This window comes from Phodopus roborovskii, unplaced genomic scaffold (genome assembly GCF_943737965.1).
Source record: "Phodopus roborovskii unplaced genomic scaffold, PHOROB, whole genome shotgun sequence".
In the NCBI taxonomy this organism is placed as follows: Eukaryota; Metazoa; Chordata; class Mammalia; order Rodentia; family Cricetidae; genus Phodopus; species Phodopus roborovskii.
Genome location: NW_026125264.1, coordinates 664,013 through 684,649, shown reverse-complemented (window position 1 = coordinate 684,649; position 20,637 = coordinate 664,013). Strand labels below are relative to the sequence as shown.

At 48.1% G+C, this 20,637-nt stretch overlaps 1 protein-coding gene across 1 annotated transcript; it reads right to left on the bottom strand.

Annotated features, from left to right (window-relative positions):
• Window positions 1–138: 138 nt before the first annotated feature.
• Window positions 139–14,542, bottom strand: Ahcy (adenosylhomocysteinase). The gene is made up of 10 exons (XM_051192602.1): window positions 14,390–14,542; window positions 8,659–8,849; window positions 6,957–7,032; window positions 5,229–5,378; window positions 4,586–4,698; window positions 3,950–4,157; window positions 3,780–3,867; window positions 3,571–3,688; window positions 2,170–2,364; window positions 139–967 (listed from the first exon to the last, which is right to left on the bottom strand). Exons 1-10 carry the CDS (start codon window positions 14,415–14,417, stop codon window positions 836–838), a joined length of 1,299 nt encoding a protein of 432 aa, XP_051048559.1. The 5' UTR covers window positions 14,418–14,542; the 3' UTR covers window positions 139–835.
• Window positions 14,543–20,637: the final 6,095 nt, after the last annotated feature.

Genomic DNA, 20,637 nt, shown 5'->3' with positions numbered 1-20,637 from the left:
GCAACCACACACCCAATGTCGTCCTCTGGGCTCCCTGAGCACAGGTACATTTACCTGCACACACATGCACATACACCGCACACACTTAAAAATTGGCATACATGGTGGTCAATATGGAAATCAATAGCTTATAAAATAAAGGGTCAAAATTCTTTAGGCACCAGAAATTTTATTTAATCCACTTTCCTTTTTTAACATTCTAGACACTGTAAACCAAATTAATCTTTTTGTTACCCAGGCTTGTGATAGGAACCATTGATTACAAAGCAGTGACAGACCTTAGCCTATTTGCTTTTTCTGGTCCCTTTCAATCTCTAGCTGTCACTTGTCCTTTCTTGGTTATCTCTTAATCTATTCTAACCCTGTGAAATAAGAACCAAAAGTGCCAACCTCAGTATTCTGAGATTTAAGAGATGATCCAATGGTAAATAAGCTCTGAGGAAGGCCCTTCCAAGTCCAGTGGCTCCTGCCCTATGGTAGTTTCTTCTTGGGAAAGCACACAGATCTAACAAAGACCAAGTGAAGGTCTGGATGGTAAGGTGCATGGGCCTGTGACCGCCACTAGCCACATCTAGCCTCAGGACTTCAAAGACTCCAGAGCTCATGTCCCCTGTGGAGGGCTCCCAGGTACCTCTCTCTTGACTGGAGACTCTCAGTTCCCCTCACCACACCTAGAACAGTATGAAGGACACAAGAGAGATCAAGGACAGAGTAACCAGCCCCAGCAGGACGAACACTGGCGAAGCAACTGCAAAGTTGGTGACATGTGCTCTTGGGAAGAGAGGCAGGGCCTGGAACAAGGATGGCAGCGGAAGGTGAAGGGCAGTCCTGTCTCTCAGTAGCGGTAGTGATCAGGCTTGAAGGGGCCATCAATGGGCATGCCCAGATACTGGGCCTGCTTCTCAGTCAGCTTGGTCAGCTTCACATTCAGCTTGCCCAGGTGGGCTTCAGCCACTGCCTCATCCAGCTGGAGAGAAAGAGAAACCTCGAGTTAGTGTCATGCTCTGGTACCCTTTCCTGCATCTACCCAACAGAAACTGTTCTGGGGGTACTAGCAAGTGGTGCTACCCTCAGTACAGAGTGCTTTTACATTCCCAAGCAGCTGTATGCCTAAATTAACAGACATGAGCCTAACAAAAATGATAAAACAGTTTCAAGCTAGATGCAAATAAAGGCAAGATGGGCCTAACCTGGCACCCATATTAGTTAGAAGCAGAGTGAAGGCCTCCTATGCCTGGCCAATGTGCCACATAATGGGTAACCACCTGGGCAGTTGGAGCTGGATTCCCAGTAACTCCCAAGAACACACTAGCCTCTAAACCTTGGTCTCACTTGTAGGGCACACATAATAAATACCTTTTGAAGTTGTCACAAAGATCAATGACATTCAGATTTTTAGTTCAAGGGGGTTTAGTCATTAACTAAGATACCTAATAACCCTTAGACAACATGCATCTTACAGACATACCCAGCTGACCCACCCAAGTACTAAGGATGCAGCTAACCGATATTTGTGTAGCAGGTACAAGGACCTGGGCTCCATGTCCAACACCACAAAATGAACAAACAAAAATCCCAAGTCAAGCATGGAGGCTCTTGGCTTTAATCCCAGTTCTCAGGAGGCAGGAACAGGCAGATGTAGGAATCAAGGGCAGCCTGGTCTACATACTGAGATCTAGGCCAATCAGTGCCATAATGAGACCTGTCTCGAACCCAAACAGATGAACAATCAAACTAAATGGGGCCCATCCATTCTTTTTAAACTACAGTATGTTGCCTATATTTTAAAATTAGACCTTAGTATATGGCTTCCCTTCAGGGCTCAGAAGCCTTGTCCACTGGAGCTGTGTCCTGGGCTGGTGACAGCTACCCCTTTATCTGGAGTATACGTACTCTTCAACTTTTCACTTCCCATCCAGCCTACTTTACCAACTACCTCGCCATTATTAAGAAACATTCTTGCCTTCACCTTACAACTGAGGGACAGAGACACAGCTCCAAACCTGGCAAGTCACGCTTCAAAGCCCATACCACTACAGGTGTGCTCCAGGGAGCACTAAGGACAAGGAAGAGAGCAGACAGAGAAGCACTTAATATACTCTAGCAAGCCCACACAAGGAGTCCAGGAACAGCACATGAGCCTTGATTGGGGTAAAGTCAAGAGCTTACCTTCTTAGGCAAGAAGTGAACCCCAACGGGGTATTTATCTGGGTGGGTCCACAGCTCAATCTGTGCCATCACCTGGTTTGTGAAGGAGTTACTCATCACGAAGCTGGGATGGCCCATGGCACAACCCAGGTTGACCAGCCGGCCTTCAGCCAGCAGGATGATGCGGCGCCCATTCTTCAGCCAATAGCGGTCCACCTGCAAGTCCCCGTGGCAACAGTAAGGGCTGGAAGGCACCGCCTGACTTTGCCCACCTCCTACCCTGCACAAGATGGCCTGAAATGCTCCCAACCAACCACCCTACAGAGCTAGCACACACAATTAAGAGTATCCAATCACAGGCCTGTTATGAGAACTTAATGAATTCAGACCTATAAAGCACTTGGCATACTGTAGGTACTCAGGAGGTAGCAGCTAGTACTGTCATACACTGTGTACACAAACCTTCATATATGTAACTATCAGTTTTTAAAATGGATTTTCATCTTATGTGCATTGGTGTTTTGCCATGGGTGTTGCATCCCTTAGAACTGGAGTTATAAACCCTTGTGAACTGCCATGTGGGCTCTGGGAATTGAACCCAGAACCTCTGGAAGAACAGTCTGTGCTCTTAACCACTAAACCATCTCTCCAGCCCCTCATGATTATCATTTAAGTGCTTCATTTTCCCCTTTTCACAAATAAACTGACGTTTATAGGTTGAGTCACTTGTTCAGAGCTACATCTAAGAAGTGGCTGCAATTTGAGCCTTAACAGTTTGAGGCCAGGTCCCATGCTCTCAATTGCCATTAAAAAACTGAATGCAGGATGTGAGATGGTTCGGTGGGTACTGCTTGCTGCCAAAGCAGAGTTCAATCCTGAGAACCACATGGTGGAAGGAGAGGAGAGAGAGAGAAAGAATGCTTATATAAGATTGAAGGCAGGGCTGGGGACGTGGCTAACTTGGTAACAGTGCTTGCCTAGCTTACATGAAGCACTGGGTTTAATCTCCAGCTCTACAAGGCAAAAAACCGAGCTCAAATTAAAAGCTCTTGATGTACAAAGCCAAAACCTTTTCCAGGTAAGAAATAAAAAACCAACAATAAAGAAAAGGCAAATAAAGCTGCATGTACTCCAAAGGAACACATCTCTCAATTCCCTGCAGCAAAGCCGTCCTTTCTCTAACTCAGTAATGGCCTACATTGCCCAGAGCAAAGACAGAAATGCAGTGTCCCTTTGCTGTCCTCCCCCACCCTGACCCTGCTGCCAGTTCAGCCCACGCACTGCAGCTGCCAGCATCCTGTCTCTTTGGCCACCACTGTATGCACTCTTCACTCCCAAGCACACTGTGACCTTGGTGAAGCAGCAAGGTCACCACACTCCACACACATGCTGACACCTTCAGGGGCTTCAGAGGCCTCTCACCTGGGGCTTGATGTTCACCTTCTCCACAGCGTTCTCATTGAGCCACTTCACATCAATCTCCACATCGAAGTGTCCAATGTTACACACAATGGCATCGTCTTTCATCTGTTCAAAGTGCCTATGAGGGAGCCCAACCCCGTGAGAGACCAGAGACGAAGAACAGCCCCAAGCCTGTGCACCTTTGCTCCCTAGGACTCCCTGGCACCTACCGGCCAAGGATGATATCAACACAGCCTGTGGTGGTGACAAAGATGTTGCCCTCCTTACAGGCTTCGTCCATGGTGGTCACCTCATAGCCTGCACAGACACCGAGCATGAGTTATCAAAGGTGGCCTCACTCCTCCTCTAGCCCCAACAGCCAGCCCTCAAGCTATCATACCCTCCATGGCAGCTTGCAGGGCATTGATGGGGTCAATCTCGGTGATGATGACTCGGGCCCCAAAACCCCTCAGGGCCTGGGCACAGCCCTTGCCCACGTCGCCATAGCCTGCTACCACCGCCACCTTGCCCGCAATCATTACATCTGTGGCCCGTTTGATGCCATCTATGAGGGACTCCCGGCAGCCATAGAGATTATCAAACTTGCTCTGAAAGGAGAGGAGGTAAGGGGATAAGGGGCAGGCAAGGCCCTGAGGCCAGGCCTCAAAGCATCCCACAGGCCTGAGACTTGAGCCCAGTCGCCTGGACTGATCCCCCCCATGCCCCAACATGCCCCTCCTCCCCATCAGCCTCCAGGCTGTCTCCTTAGCCGGCCTCTGCTGCTCTAGAAGCCTTTCTAGGGAAGCAAGGCCTGAGACAAGTTACTGGGTCAAAGAATGTGCTTAACTTTAATAACTTTAACTTCATAACCAAAGCCACAGTGTTCCTGAAGCAGCCATGACCGACTGTGCAGGTCTCCCTTCAATGCACTCTCCACCCTCAGGCAGTGCCCACCCCCCCTCAGGCAAGGGTCTCGTGCCCCTCTTCAGGGATCCACTCCTCAGCTCACTGGAGCTGCCACTACCCCAGGGCTCACCTTGGTGACAGAATCGTTGACATTGATGGCAGGCACCTTGAGTATCCCATTGGCCATCATCTTGTAGAGGTTGTGGACCCCAGTCGTGGTCTCCTCAGAGATGCCTCGGATGCCTGAACAAGAGAGGGGGCACAGAACACATCCCTTTTCATCTGCACCTGACTGTAAAGGCCACCCAGTCACCAAGGCCCAATGACTCAACCTCCTGACACTGTCCACCCACCACTGTGCTGGGCCTGACACCATTCTTCACCCAGCTGTCCTGTCATAGCCTACAATACTCTCAAGAGAAGGCTTCCTTCACTTACTAGTCAGACTAGTTTTTGTACAGTCCATCTTTTCCTACCCCAGGGCCTTTTGTAGTCTCCATACTCCATCCTCCTCCTCAACAAGGCTGCTTCTCTGCAATCATTCCTAGCACTGCTCTATACCGACCTTGGCTTATGAGCTCAGCCAGCTCTGCCCCGACCCGTTACCCTGGCTTCACATCACAAATAAATCAGAAGGCAGACTCCATGCCCGCAGGAACCTCTTGTCCTCCAGTGCTATGGAGAAGGTGAGTGGGTGTTTGGCCAAGCCCACTGCCTCGTCTATGAAGGAGCAGGCTCCCTTCAGGCCACTAGCAGCCAGCCCACCCACTTACCTGACAGAAGCTGTGGGTATTTGGTGTGGATGAGGTTAGTTAAGTCACCACCATCGTCCAGAATCATGTTGAGGGGTCCACCTTTGAAGTGCAGGGTCTGCTCAATGCACCACAGGTACTCTTCGTCTGTCTCGCCCTTCCAGGCATACACTGGAGGGTGAGTGGCACATGAGAAGCTGGCAGGGAGGTCCCAGAAGACTACACTGAGCCAGTACTATCCCCTGCCTGATCCCCATCCCTAGGTATGTCCAGCCTATGAGAACACGGCAGTAGGAAGTATACAGAAGCTAGACAGATCCAAGCTCAAACACTGGCTCTGAACTTTAGCCACGTGACCTTGAGAAATTCACTTTACCAGTTTCTTCTTCCATAAACGGGGCTTGCAATAACATAAATCAAGTGACACAAAGGCCACAAACAGCCCTAGACATATGTGTCTGGAAGAAGTTATTTCCTTTTGTATCTCCTTCTTCCTGGGCTCTATGGACTAGGCTACCGACCCACACAGAAGAGGACTCCCACCCAGAGGGACAACCTATTCACTGGGCACCATCACATAGGATCTGGAAAGGTCTTGAGGGCCTGGCAGTCTCAGTAGTGGGTAATTTCCGGTGATGCCTGGTCAAAGTTCCCCAGTAAAAGCTACTAAAGATGGAGCATTCTCTGTGCCAGGTACATGCAAAACCCATGAGGAGGCACTGCATCACCACTCACAAAACCCCCAAGAGAGACTAGGAAGTGTAACACTTATAACACTTAGCACAGCACTTAGAGCAGCACCTGAAACAAGGGAGCTGGCTGCTGGCCTTGGTCCTCCCATCATGTGGAACACCACAGGTGTGGGGTTCAAGAGTCTCCTGTTTGCACAGGACGCAGGCCAAGCAGTTGGCTGTCTCCCTCCCACAACTGTAGAAGATAATGCTGTCGAAAGCAAAGCCTCTTTTGAAGGAGGGCCACTGAGCCTCTCCAAGGTGGGAGCTGCTGACAGGCAGTTAGCCCTATGAGGCTAGACAGGAACCCCTCCCGCTTCCCCTCTCCCACAGCTGATTAGGATCCCCCACCAAATGTGTGAGTGTTTTGTCTACAAATATGTCTGTGTGCTTGCCTGGTGTCCGAGGAGGCCAGAAGTAGATATTGGATCTCCTGGGTCTGGAGTTACAGGTTGTGAGCTCCCATGTGGGTGCTAGGAATCAAACTTGGGTCCTCTCGAAGAGAAGCCAGTGTTCTTAATCACTGAGCCATCTCTCCAGCCTCCCAATAAAAATTCTTGTATACTCTATTTAATAATCACCACTGAACCTAACACCACCCCTCACCCCCCACTGCCCACCGCCGAGTCCAGACAGACATGCACCACTCTGCAGCAACTGAGACGGTCTTTGCTCTTTAGCCCTGCTCCTTTTGCATACTCCTAAACGACCACACCTCAGCCAGTGTACCCCGGAGACTCTAGCTCTGCCTCACACCTCACCAGTTAGTTCTTTAGTAAGTAACTTCCCTATCTGTACCATGGGGCTCCCAATCTTAAGATTCTTCCACTAGGGACCACATAACTCCGTGGGATCTGAGATGAGGTACGAGGACAAAGCAGCTCTTCACTAAAATCAATAGGCTGAGGGTCTCTGTCCGCATATGGAAGCCTATTACTACAAGAATCAGTAAGAGAAACAAGAAAAAGCAAAGCGCTTTCTTTATCCGCTCCCACATACCCCACAGTAGCCCACTCACCTGGAATGCCAGCCTTGGCAATGGCAGCCGCTGCGTGGTCCTGAGTAGAGAAGATGTTGCAGCTGGACCACTGTACCTACAAGGTCCAGGAAAACAAGGCTATTGGTCACTTGTGGCTATGAAGGAACACAGAAAAGGAAGCCCTGAAGCCAAGAAAGAAAGGCTGGGACTCTGGGCAAGTGAATAGCTAGAAGCCAGAGCAGTAAAAAGATACTGCTAGAGCTTAAGGTGGGGAAAAAAAAAAAAAAAACAATAAATCACTGAGCCAGGCTTGGTGGCATACCTATAATCCTAACAAGATGTAGTGGCAGAAAGATCAGAGTTTCAGAGTTCAAGGCCAGCTTGGGCTATAGGGGATTTGCTGGCCAGTCCAAGTTATGCAGTGAGATTTTGACATAAAATGCACACAAACAACTAGAAAGATGGCTCAGCAGTTAAGAACATGAGAGGACCCTGGTTTGGTTCCCAGCACCCACAGTACAGTTTACAACCACCTGTAACTCCAGTTCCAGGGGACCAATTACCTTCTTCCAGCTCTGTGGGTACCAGGCATTTGTGTGGAACACATATAAACATGAAGACGCAGACAAAACCCTCACACACAGAGAATGAAATAAATAAATGAGACGTCACTCTAGTGCTGTGAACAGGAGACAGGGAAGGAGCTACTGAAGCAGGCTGCAGAGAGCAAACACAGCAGCAACAGGGGAAGTGATGCATGTCTGTCAAAACGCCAGGGCCCGCATGCACAAAGAGTCCAGGCTAGACTTGTCGTTTATTGATGTGCCAAAGACTTCAGGATGCGGAGGGCAGAAAGTTTGTCTGGATTTGCTCAGCCTGAGACATGTACTTGATTGCCAAGAGGCTTATATCAATACTTAGACATGTAAGACTGTGGGTCCAGGTCAGGTTTGTACTGAGTCATCACTACACAGGCAGTATGTAAAGCCAGGAGATCAGACCGCCAACAAACTGAACGTTGAAAGGTAATGGGGACTGGAAAGATCCAGTGGTTGAAAGCACTGACTGCTCTTCCAGGACCTGGGTTCAGTTCCCAGTCCCACATGGTGGCTCACAACTAACAATCTGTAACTCCAGTTATAGGAAAACTGACACCCTCTTCTACCCTGCTTAGGCACTGCATGCAAATGGTACATAGAAGTACATGCAGGCAAACAAACACACACGCAAAATAAAAACAAATCTGAAAAAAAGGTCAATGAAGATGGGTGTGAGCAGTCAAATCCCAATACTTGGAAGGCTGAGGTAGAAAGATAGCTTGCGCCTAGCCTGAATTACAGTAAATTCCAGGGCAGCCTAGGCTATACAGTGGGATGCTATCTCAAAAAACAAAGAAGTCCTCAAGTATTCTTTTATTGTTTTGTTGTTGTTGGTTTGTTTGGGGTTTTGGTTCTTTTTGTTTTGTTTTGTTTTTGTGAGACAGAGTTTCTCTGTGTAACTACTTTGGCTGTCCTTGAACTCGCTCTCAGGCAGGAAGATGTACTGAGTTATCAGCTGTCTCTCCAACTGGAGGAAAGAAATACTTGAGACTATCTGCCACGGGTGGCAGCACTGGGGAGCGGAGAGAAACCCAGGTGACCAGTAGGGGCTCTGCCGGCTGGGTCTCCCTACCAGTCTTCTTCCATGGCTGAACCCAGAGTGGGCAAGGGACTCAAAGGAGTCACACAGCTGTGGACCTCACCTCCGCACCCAGGGCCACCAGAGTCTCAATGAGGACAGCCGTCTCCACAGTCATGTGCAGGCAGCCAGCAATGCGAGCACCCTTCAGGGGCTTGGACGCCGAGTACATCTCCCGCATGCGCATCAAACCCGGCATCTCATTCTCAGCTATGTCCAGGGCCTTTCGTCCCCATGCAGCCAGTCCAATGTCCGCTGCAGGAACAAGATGGAGAGTTATGAGAGCCACCTCCTCCCATCAACCATGAAGCACCATCCCTGTGTAAGGAGTGATCCAATTGTGACCCTATAGCCCTTAGGCTGAGCAATCTGCCATAGCATTCTGTCATCCACAACAAAGAGAAGTACAAGTACTGCTTTGAAAACCGCTGACACTGTGAATGCCACTGTCAATCACTTTCCTGACACGTACCAACATTGCTCCCCTGGGAAAGTTCAATTCCAGCAGGTATAATAGGATGGGCCTGGGGTTCATGGTGGATTTTGTTTCTAATTATTATTTTTCAAATTAAAGGGAAACAGCCTTTCTTCTTCTATGTGTGCATGTACATAGAGGCCAGAGGTCAATGTCAGTGTCTTTCTCAGTTTCTGTCTTATTTTTTGAGACAGGATCTCACTGCACCTGATCTGGCTAGGTAGACCCTCCTGCCTCTGCCTCCTCAGCACTGAGATTATAGGTCCTTGCAGTTTTACATGGGTGCTGGGGATCTGAACTCAGGTTCCCATGCTTATAAAGACAGGCAAACTTGCCAACTGAGCCATCTTCCCACCTTTGGGGAGCTTAGAGCTCACTCACCTAGGAAATGAAGGGTGAAGGAGAAAGGAGGCTGTTACAGAAATTTTAATAATTTAACAAAAGTTAAACGGGCCAGGAATGGTAGAACATACCTGTAATTCCAGCTCTTGGGAGATGGAGGCAGGAAGGTCATCCTTGGCTACATAGCAAGTTCAAGGCCAACTTGGGCTACATGAAGCCCTGTCTCAAATACTACTACTACAATGATGAAACTTTTATTATTCTGCTTCCTACATTGCATTAAATAATTTCAAAGGAGCAGTAAGAGGGTGTACCCAAGGCCCCGAGTTCAACCTCCAGCACTAAACAGTTCCCAAGGTCACTTGACCCTACCGGGGGTTTAATGAGCTATACACACAGCTCCTTATCTCACACACACACACACACACACACACACACACACACACACACAACCTACTCCTGCTATACAAACACAACTCCTTCATCTCACATACACAAACCTGCTACCCACTCCTGCTACATAAACACAGCTCCTTCATCAAACACACACACACACACACACACAACCCCAGGCTATCAACGATGAGAACTCCTTCAGAAATCTGAATTTCCAGCAACCACCTTTGGCCATGTCTTCCCCCTGTACATTCCCAGCTCCAAGAGGGAGTAGCTCAGACCCTCTCTAAACCACTGATCTTGTCAATTTCTCGTGTCTTTTACCATGCCCCCTTCATCGTCCCCTTCTTTCTGCAGTCTAGGACCCCACTGCCTATTCCCTGCTCTCTTTAGTAAAGCTCACACCCAAAGCTAGGGTGGGTGGGTTCATGCCTGTAATCCCAGCACTAGGGAAGCTGAAGTAAGAAGAGTTGAGGCCATCTTGAGCTTTAAAGAGACCAAGTCTCAAAAACAAAACAGCAGCCAAAACCAAAGTTTCCACCTAGTTAGAGCCAGCTCTTCAATGTAGCAAAGGCCCTGAACCAGCAGGAGAATGACAGCCATGGAAAACAGCCTTGTTTATTATGAACACCTGGCACACCCCAGCAATCCTACATTTTCCTAATAAGTTCGCCCCCTTCTCCTCTCCCCAGTCGTCTTTCCCCATCAACTGATAACTATAGCGCCTATGCTACAATCTGTTCCACTAATCGGTGAAGGCCTAGACATTTAAATAAAAGACGACAGCGGGTCATTCGTGTAACAGGAATGCCAGAATGCCGAATGCTGTTTATTGAGGGGAAGGTGCAGGCTTATTTACTGACTCACAACACAGTGGAAAACAATCAAGGGTCAAGAGTGAAAGCTCTCAGGCTTAGTTCCTCCCCAGCAGATGTGTTAGCAAATCAGGCAGAGTACCAGTAACAATTCTGGGGCAAGATGTTCCAGCCAACAGCTTCAGGCTTGCTCAAGGTGCCTCGGGGGTCCACGCAGGGCCCTACAGATAACATTACTTCACAATTCACCGAGGATATGGAATCATTCACTTTCCATCCTAGAACTCCATCCTCATCTGTGGTTAGACTAGGTATTCTTGTCTGTTGCCAAGGATGAGCTGTCCCATATCCCTGATTTTCTCACCCCTCAGACCTCATCACTCTGTCCCGGTACCACTGGGATAATTACTTATGCTCAGGTTTCTCACAGGAGTTAAGAAACCCCACTAACAACTCCCTCATTTCTGAAATGCTTGCTTTTCCTTGGCATTTGATTCTGCCTTCTCCCTCCTTCCTTCCTAGCTGCCTGACACATTCTAAGAGCCCTCGGGGACCCATCAGCACCTCTCCAACTCCTGCCACATAAATTCTATTCAGATGATTGTGAATACCTTCCCTGTGGTAATGACTCCCACGTATTGACCTCCAGTACAAACTTCTCCCAGGAATCTGAGATTCAAATAATCCAGCTGCTGACTCAGCACCTCTAGACTGGTGTCCAATTATTTATTATCCATCAAATATGAGCCCTCAAGACTTCTTGGCCACACATCCTCAGTCTTCCCATTTTAGGAAATGAAACTGCCATTCAATCAACCTGCTGGCCAAAAACCTCTAAGATTTTGTTTCCATTTTTGCTTGTCACCATGTTTTTCTGCTTGTTTGGTTTCTTTGCTGTTGCAGGGTTACTGGTTTTGTTTGATTTGGTTTGGTTTTTGAGACAGGGTCCATCATGTAGCTCCAGCTGTCCTGGAACTCACTATGTAGAACACCCTGGCCTCAAACTCACAGATACTGCCTGCCCCCACCTCCCAGGTGCTGGGGTTGAAGGTGTGGGGCGCCACCTCCATCAGGGTGTCCTGACTGAGTATGTCACCCTTGTCTAAAGAAAGCACTTCTCGGTTGGGGCTACAAAGCATCTCCATGGTCCTCGTTATCCCACATACCATACTCCTCATTACAGCCTGGTGGAAAACAAAAATTTTAAATCCTAACCCTTACCTGAGCTTCAGGCCCTACCCCCTTCTATCTCCACCTTGCTCCCTCACTCAGCCCACAGACCTCTCCTATCATAGGGCTTTAACACAATAGTTACCCTGGCTGGCTCATACCAAGTACCAGATGCAGTACCTGGCTCAGAATATGCTCAAAAGCACCTGGAAATGGAGGGGCTGGAGAGATGGCTTAATGGTTAAAACCACTGACAGTTCTTCCCAGAGTACTGGGATTCAGTTCCTAACAGCTCATGGACACTGGTAGAGACAACACTAACTCCAGTCCTAGGGGATCCAGCACGTTCTTCTGGCCTCTGTGGGCACCACACCCACGTGGTTTGTCTTTGGAAAGACCCCAGTGGCCAACCATAAAGACATGCACTTATAAAAACAGTGCTGTGGAGGACAAAGGAAGATCCTGAGTTCAAGGCCAGCGGAGGCCAAAAAACAAGCCAACAAAATGGTAGCATGAGGGCCAGTGACCTGTGAGGAGGGTGGGGCAGTAGCCATGGAAAGTGAAAAGGGACAGATCTCTTCACACAGAAACTACACTATGCGGGCCTATCTGTCCCAACCTTGTACCTGAGTCACTTTTATATCTCCAGTGACCAGCAGGGCCTGGCACAGAGAAGGAAGCCAGAAAATGTTAACTGAACAGCCATCTGCTAAAACTGAATGAGCACAGATTCACAAAGGGTTGGAACAGGGCAAGGGTGGTAAAAGAGAGAGAGGAAGAGGAAGGAAGGAAGGAAGGGAGGGAGGGAGGGAGGAAGGAAGGAAAGAAGAAAGGAAGAAATAAAGGAAGGAAGGCAGGAAGGCGAACCTGGTGTAACTCAGCATTTATGTCTCCAGTGAGGCATTCTATGGCAAAGCTGCTCTCAAGGCCTTCCTGGAGAGGACTGGGTTTTGTGCCTTCCTGCTTAAATTCCACCCCATCTACTATCACCTGTCCCTCTAGCTAAAAAAACGATTCTTTCAATGGTCTTGTGGCAGCTGTGCCAGTCCCAGAGCTCTCAATGGGACTTCCACTCCAGAGGGACAGGAGGGGCTAGTGTACCAAACTCTGGAGCTTTTGGTGCCAAGAGAGCCAGAGAGCTGCAGAAATCACAGGGGCACCTGTCAAAGAGCAAGGGACAAGGACCTGTGTTGACCCTTTCTCAACTTGCTTCATCAGACTAAGGATAATCAGCCCGAACCTAGCTGTACACCCAAGGGTTGTAGAAACACCACATGGAGAAGGTTTAGCATGCAGCATGCCCTCCTTGATGGACCTCCACCACTACACAGCCAAGAAGCCAGGCTCTAAATTCAGCCTCATCTCTACCCACACAACAGTCCCCAAGCCCTCACAGTATGGCATGCCTCCCTTCTAGCTGTTCCACCAAGACAACACTGATCTACAACATTTCTGGGCCTCAATTTCAGCCTCTACCCAATGGAGACAATAATCTACTCTGGTGGCTGAACTTCCTCAAGTTCCTCCTCTGTATAATGGGATAGCATCCGTCTCATGCTGGTGACCCTCTCCAATTTAATGGAGTCTTGAAATGATTTTAAAAGCTAGTCAGCCTGAATTACTTTGTTTTTTTTTGGGGGGGGGGAGGAAGGGGGCGCGTTGGTTTGTGGTTTTGTTATGATAGCCTCTCCTTATTTTGTCCAAGTTGGCCTGGAATTCACTGTATGCCCAGGCTGACCTCTGATCGATCCCTCAGCCTCAGAAGTGAGTGCTTGTATTAAAAGTTTGTGTCACTAGTCCCAGCCTGAACCGAATTGTGCTGAATTTCATTAGTGTGTCCCCTTGCATACATCCCTTTCAGTGAAAGGGATGACGTGTTGGGTCCAAATTCTAGGCAACCTCTACACCTCTGGATTTCTATCATAAAAGGAGAGTCGTTCCTTTCCCAGGGAGCTACAGTAATAAAACGGATTAGTCTAGAATACTGGCAGCGCCTATGCCATTGTAAACGCTCAACTGAACGTTTATTTACTCAGTCAGCCTTCCATCACTGGAACAAAACGAAGGGTAATTTCCAACCACTGCAAATTTTCTTCTGGTCATCCACCAGATAACCCCACAGACTGAGCTGACCCCAAGTCCCCGGTATACCGGAGCTTCCCTTCCAGGCCTCTCCTCACTGGCACCTAGAGCACCAGTGCGCTCTCCGGCCCCACTCAAGGCCCAGAAGGTGGTAGACCCTTGTTGGGGGGGACCACACAGGCCACCAGATGCCAAGGCAAAAGCCGCTAGGGCCACTTCCCAAAGGCCAGTCACTCCACGAGGTGCACGCTGCCGAACCAAGGATCGTAGCCCGCGCAGCTGCTCAGGGTGCCTGGCGCAGGGCACGCTGGGACTTGTAGTCCGTGCCTGCTTCCCACAGCTAGCTCTCTGCGGCGCGTGGACTCCAACCCCCAGGCACCTGCACGGCCAGGCCAGCGATTCTAGGGGTCGCGGGCACCCCGAGGCCGCTTCCCCGACCAGACGCGGATTGGTACGGACCACAAACCCAGAGCGGGCAGTCGAGTCGCCGCGGAGGACTGCACCCTGGGACTCACCGACTTTGTAAGGCAGTTTATCTGACATGCTGGCGGCGCTTCCGTTAGGAAATGATGAACTCAGTGAAGGGGGCCGGACAGCACGGGGCAGGGATCTACGCCGGGCGCCGGCGTCTTTAAATATCTTCTTATTTGCATATTCATGATCCCGCTAGGGCTGAGGCTTGGAGGTGGAGCCTAGCTCGAGGTGAAGAGCTGAGCGGCAGTGGGGCAGGACTTCGATCTCTACCACAGAAATTATACATTTTATGCTCTGTGGCCTTTGGACCTCTGGCACCCGGCTGGAAGAGAGCATGGAGAGAGGCGGTTTTTCTCCCATTCGTTCAGCAAGTGAACCAGAGGTCAAAACAATGCAGAACTTTCAGGCACTACCCAATTTACTTCCTTGAGCCTTACTTCTTGTGGTCATCAGTAGGCTGTCTACTGCACAGGATACAAGTATAGAGCTGGGCCTAGTGGTACATGCCTGTAATTCCAACACCAGGGAGACAGAGCCAGGAAGATTGATTGCCACAAGTTCAAGGCCAGTCTGGTCTACAGCTAGTTACTTCCAGGCCAGCCTACAGAGTGAGGCCCCTTCTCAAAAAGAAAGTAAGAAAAATTATAGGTTACAGTGTGTACCTCTCTCTCCCTTCCTCCCTTGCCCACCCCCACCCCCTCCTCAAGTCCCCATCCCACTATCTTGTCCTTTTATTGTTTTTGTTTGGTGACCCACAAGCCATCCACATGGAAATGAGTACAGAACTACCCACAAGAGCACAGATAGCTCACCAGTGGCTTTGCAGCCATAACTGCCAATAGCTCTCATGATGGAGCCAGACCCCATGTAGTGTGCAAACACCATCTCTGGGGAGTTCAGTTGGCTCCCCTTGTAAAAGGATTAACCCAGTGCACTTGTGTACTGTTTACATCTCCTCAGGGAGTAGAGAGGAGGGTCACAAACTCTCCTGAGTGCCCAGCTGCACCCTACTACCTGCTATATGCAACTCTGCCTTAACTGAACGTGACTCAGGGAGAGGTTTGAGTTTATAGCCAGGGAAGGGGGCTCCAACCATCTGACTATTGGAGAAGCCCTCAAACCTGGGGGGATAGAAGCTTTCCAGGTGTGGGTTTTGGGGGGCAACTTGTAAGGAATCCCTCCCCTACATATGCTTGTCAGGAAGCTCGGTGAGCTCATTGGATCCTCCAGTGAGGAGGGTCTTTGGCAGAATCATGAAGGACTCAGTTTATGTGGGAGGAAGAGTAGACTGCCTATGTCTCCCCCCCACCCCCCCGGAAGGGATTTTAGCAACATCTCATGACTGACTGTTGCTGGGGACCCAGCCTTGTGCAGGCCCTGTGCAGGTGACTGCAGTTGATGTGAGTTATGGTTGCAATGGCCATGCCATCCCTAAAAAGAGTGCCACAGTCCTTGTCCCCTTTATTCTTGAACTGAGAGCTGCTTGCTGAGTGCTCACCAGTCACTTCCTCTCAGCCCCTCGACCAGCCGTGATTGGCTGCATTAACTGTCATTTACTGCAAAAAGAGACTCCTCTGACCAAAACTGGGGGACATTCCACTCTGTGGGTGTAAATGAGTATTTAGGAGACTACATATTCATTTAGCAAAACAACAGTAGTAGGCCCCTCCTGAGGACCTACAGTTTTTTTGACCAGGCTCACAGAAACAAGTATGAACTCCCTCTTCTCCTCTCTCTCTCTCTCTCTCTCTCTCTCTCTCTCTCTCTCTCTCTCTCTCTCTCTCGTAAATTTTAAAATCCCCAGTTACTGGTGTGATGAAAAATTAATAACTAAAAGGTATAAATTAGGGCTTATGTCAAGAAGGGAAAACTAGAGAGGACAGGAACTCCAGCCGTAGATAACTCCCTGACTGCAGAGTACAGGACCAGAGCCCACATGCAGTTCTCAGGAGATAGAAGAGAAAGCTGGAGCCCACCACCAGCAGCCTCAACATGCTCCCTGCCCCATTATCTTGAGAACAAGATCACTGAGCCTGCTGATCCTGTAAAGTAAATAAATAAACCCTACAGGTGTGCTAATCAATCTTGCCTAAACGGATGACAGTTACTATTCACTTTGATCCATGATGACCTTGTAAAGAAACTTTGTACTCTGTGAAATCTCTGTTACCTTGAAAATCTTGTGGGCTGAGACTAACAGTCTCAAACCTCCCTCACTTTTTCTTTCTTCTGATAGAGTGAGGTTCCAGCTGGTTTGGTTCTTAGCAATAAAAACCTTTTGCTTTTGCAGTCAGGAGTCACTTCCTTGGAGGTTGAGGAGTTTCCCTGTAGGCACAATTGGAAATCCACTGCCACTGATATAATAACTCAATCAAACCGAATTAATAAATGCAGGTTTAATTTGAGCAAAGTATTCCTGGGTGGTCCTAGGAGAGAGGAAAAAAACATGAGGTGAACCCAGAGTTGGGGGCTTTTAATGCCCTCCAGGGGGTGGAGCTGCCAGTGGTGGGCTTTTTAGGGGCAAAACCTGGAATGAGGCAACTCGGGGGAAGAGCCTGCCATTTGACACCATGGGGGGGGGCAGGGTTAACCTGGAGTTCCCAAACATCCCAACCTCTTTCTATAGCTGTAGATGCTGGTAGGACTTCCACCTAAACATCCCAGACTCCTTGGGTACAGGGGTGCCGGTTTAAGTCTGGCTTCTTCCTGCTGACAAGGGATGATGGCAAGACTGGGATTTGGGAGTCAGTGGGCTCATGTTCAGCAGGAGGTATTAGTGGAGAAGTATTCAGTTAATTGCCATTCTGGAGACCTCAAGAGAAAAAATAAATGTTGTCATCAGCCCTATGAACAGAGCTAGCCATGGGAAGGGTGTTACTGTCAGAATGGATATAACCTCGATTGGGTTGGCCTTGACCCAGGAAGGAGTGAACCTGCAAAATATGTATGAAAATAGGTAGGGTTAAAATGGGCCCTGAAGACTATTTTGACCAGACCAGATTTCTCAATACAGTAGCAGAGCTCTTTTCCCAGGAACATTAGGATGTCTGTAAAGCAACTGGAACAGATTTACATCTTGGTAGCATAGCAAAAAGCTATGGGTTAAAAGACATGAACATTTTTAGAAAACAATCAGAGGAAATTTAAAACTCTGAACCTCTGAAGTTACCTCTACAACCTGCTAACAATAGTAACAGGCCAACAGTTTTATATCTAATACAATGTCTCTATGTGTTATTTGGGGCTGATGCGACTCTGGGACCAGGCTGGTGGAAAACTGCACATAACAAAATGGCACAAACAACATGGTACTGAATTAAATAAGCAGAAGTGAAACAGCTTTCCAGCTAGGTAAGCAGTCATGTTCTTTGGGGGATCAGCCTACCTGTCTTGGCAGGTGGGACGATCAATCCCCCATTGCTCCATTTGTTCAGTCTGGACAGGGTCTTGGCACTTGATGTGAAAAGCAGTTAGTTGTTGAGTGTCTGGTGTTGTCACACTCAAAGCAAGTTTTCAGGTGGAGGTTCTTCTGAGGCCGTCCATCTTCTTGGAGGAGATACAGGATGCTGCCAGGAGCTGGCATATCTCTCTACCATTAAAAGCTTTTTTATTAAATGTCACAACCTCATATATGTAAAGGCACCTGAGGATCAGGGTACCATTACCTACCTGTTAGGTATATCTAAATTAGACAAGTGTTGTTTAGATATAATTTTTTCATGCTTCCATACAATTACTCTTCCAGTTTCTCCGACTTGTTCCTTTCTTGGATGCTCACTTTAATTCTGTCTCTACTTCTCAGACAGGCTGGGATTCATGCCCAGCACATGGCTGTTTGCTCCCCCTCCTCCCAACAGCCTTAAGCTACAACCAGCTGTGTCCTCTTCATTCAATTCCCTTCATCCCCAATAAACCTTTGTTCCGCCGATGTTCTCCTTTTGGCATACCTTTACCAGTGCCCACTAAAAGGTGCACACTTTAACTTTGCCCAGCAGGCTTCCCTGGCCTTCGATCTGGCCATGTGGGGACTCTCTCTGTCTTGGCCTACAGATCAGGATATAGCTCTCAGTCACTGTCCCACTGATGTGAGTGCCACCACACCTCTGAAATGCTCTTACCATGTCCCCACCACGATGATAATGGACTCACCCTCTGAAACTGTAACCCAGCCCCCAGTTAGAAGAGTTGCTGTGGTTATGGTGTCTCTTCACAGCAATAGAACAGTAGGACATTGACTCAGACACTGACTTATCCTGGTGGGCAAACAACAGCAGTGAAAATAACCTGTATTATTTTAGGGCCCTCTGGAGCCTTTGTGGACAATAATTCATAGGGAAGTATCACATACTTGACTGTCCTGGTTGGGCTTTTATGTCATTTGTTTATTTATTTATTTTTGTCAGATTGACACAGATAGTCATCTGGGAAGAGGAACCTCAACTGAGAAAATGCTCCCATATGTATTGCGTGTAGGCAGGCCTATGGGGGGGGGATGTTCTTTATTAATGATTGATGAGGGAGGACCAGTCCATTTTGGGTGGTGCCAGCCTGAGTAGTTGTCCCTGAGATTATAAGAAAGCAGGCTGAGCAAGCCTTGGGGAGCAAGCCTGAAAGCAGCCGCTACCCATGGCTTCTGCATTGCTTTCTACTTGCAGGTTCCTGCCTGACTTCCCTCAGTAATGCACTGCTACCAGGAAGTGTGAGCTAAAATCAATTCATCTCTCAAGTTGCTTTTGATTGTGGTGTTTGTCAAAGCAGCAGGAAGCAAACTAGGGCATCCTCCTTCTCCCTACTCCATCGTCTTCCCCATTCCCCTGCCCCACCCTTGTTAACCCATTGCCATCTCAGGTTGCTGACTTTCTGAATAAAGTACACACACTAAAAATTTAATCCTTATCTCTGCTCTAGTATTCTGGTTTCAGATATCACACACTCTATATTCTGGTTACAAAACCATGAACCAAAATCAATCAGTCAGTCTCTCTCTTCACACACACACACACACACACACACACACACACACCACTCTTCCCCTTCCTTTCTCTACCCTCTCTTCTTTCTTTGCTCTCTTCTGTCATCCCTCCTCTACCTGACTCATATGTAGTCCAGACTGGCCTTGAATTTAATGTGTATCCCTGTCCCATCTCAAACTTGAGATCCTCCTGCCTCAGCTTCTCAAGTAATGAGATTACAGGCTTGGGTCACCATGCCGAGCTAACCATTTCTCCTGGTAAGTTGATTGTCTGGAGTATTTTATTATAGTTATGGAAAGCATAACTATACTAACACAGAAGTATTCCTTCTGTTTTCTGAAAGAGACTATACAGAACACATACTATCTCTTTTAAAAACTTTTATTTGTGTTTGTAGTGTGTGTATGTGTGTGTTAATATGCACCTTCTGTGTGTAGCTGCCCTTGGAGAACAAAAAGGGACCAGATCCCCTGGAATGGAAATTACAGGGAGTTGTGACCCACCTGCCTCTCAACTGAATGTGTATCAACCTTTAACTCAAACCCGGGTCCTCTGCAAAAGCAGTAATCACTCATAACCACTGCGCCTCCTCTCCAGTCTCTACTAACTCTCTAATCTTCTTAATTGTTTTGGTTTTTGTTTTTTTGTGAGACAGGGTTTCTCTGTGTAACAGCCCTGGCTGTCCTGGAACTCCCTCTGTAGACCAGGCTGGCCTTGAACTCACAGAGATCCAGAGTCTCTGCCTCCAGAGTGCTGGGATTAAAGGCATGTGTCACCACTGTCTGTCAAGAGCATTTCTTTTTTGAGAGTGTTGAATATACATACAGTCAATTTTATTTTTTACAATTTATTTATGTATTTCTGTGTGTGCTTGCAAGTAGGGGTCAGAGGACAACTGTGGGATACAGTTCTCAGGGATCAAACTCAAAGCATCAGGCTTGGTGGCAAGTACCTTTGCCACTCAGCCATCTTACTAGCCTATGATTTGAGTTTTTGTTTTTCCTTTTTTCTTTTTAGAGACAGGGTTTTTTGGCTATCCTGGAACTCACTTTGTAGATCAAGCCAGCCTTGAACTTAGAAATCTGCCTGCCTCTGCCTCCCAAGAGCTGGTATTAAAGGTATGCACCACCACTACCTGGTTCTTAATTTATTTTTAATAACATTTAAACATTTTTATAACACTTAAAATTCTTACTACTATTATTATTAATGATTATGTGGGTGTATGATGTATGTGTGTAGGTATGCATGCCTGTAGGTAGAATTTTCTGTCCTACCAGCCAGCTCCCAAATAACCACACAGAGACTTATTATTA

Excerpts from the sequence above, each read along its gene's own strand:
- Ahcy (XM_051192602.1), bottom strand. The coding sequence starts at position 14,417 with ATGTCAGATAAACTGCCTTACAAAGTCG. Across the intron at positions 8,850-14,389 it reads TAAACTGCCTTACAAAGTCG|CGGACATTGGACTGGCTGCA; the intron begins GTGAGTCCCAGG and ends TTGTTCCTGCAG. Across the intron at positions 968-2,169 it reads TTCACTTCTTGCCTAAGAAG|CTGGATGAGGCAGTGGCTGA; the intron begins GTAAGCTCTTGA and ends CTTTCTCTCCAG.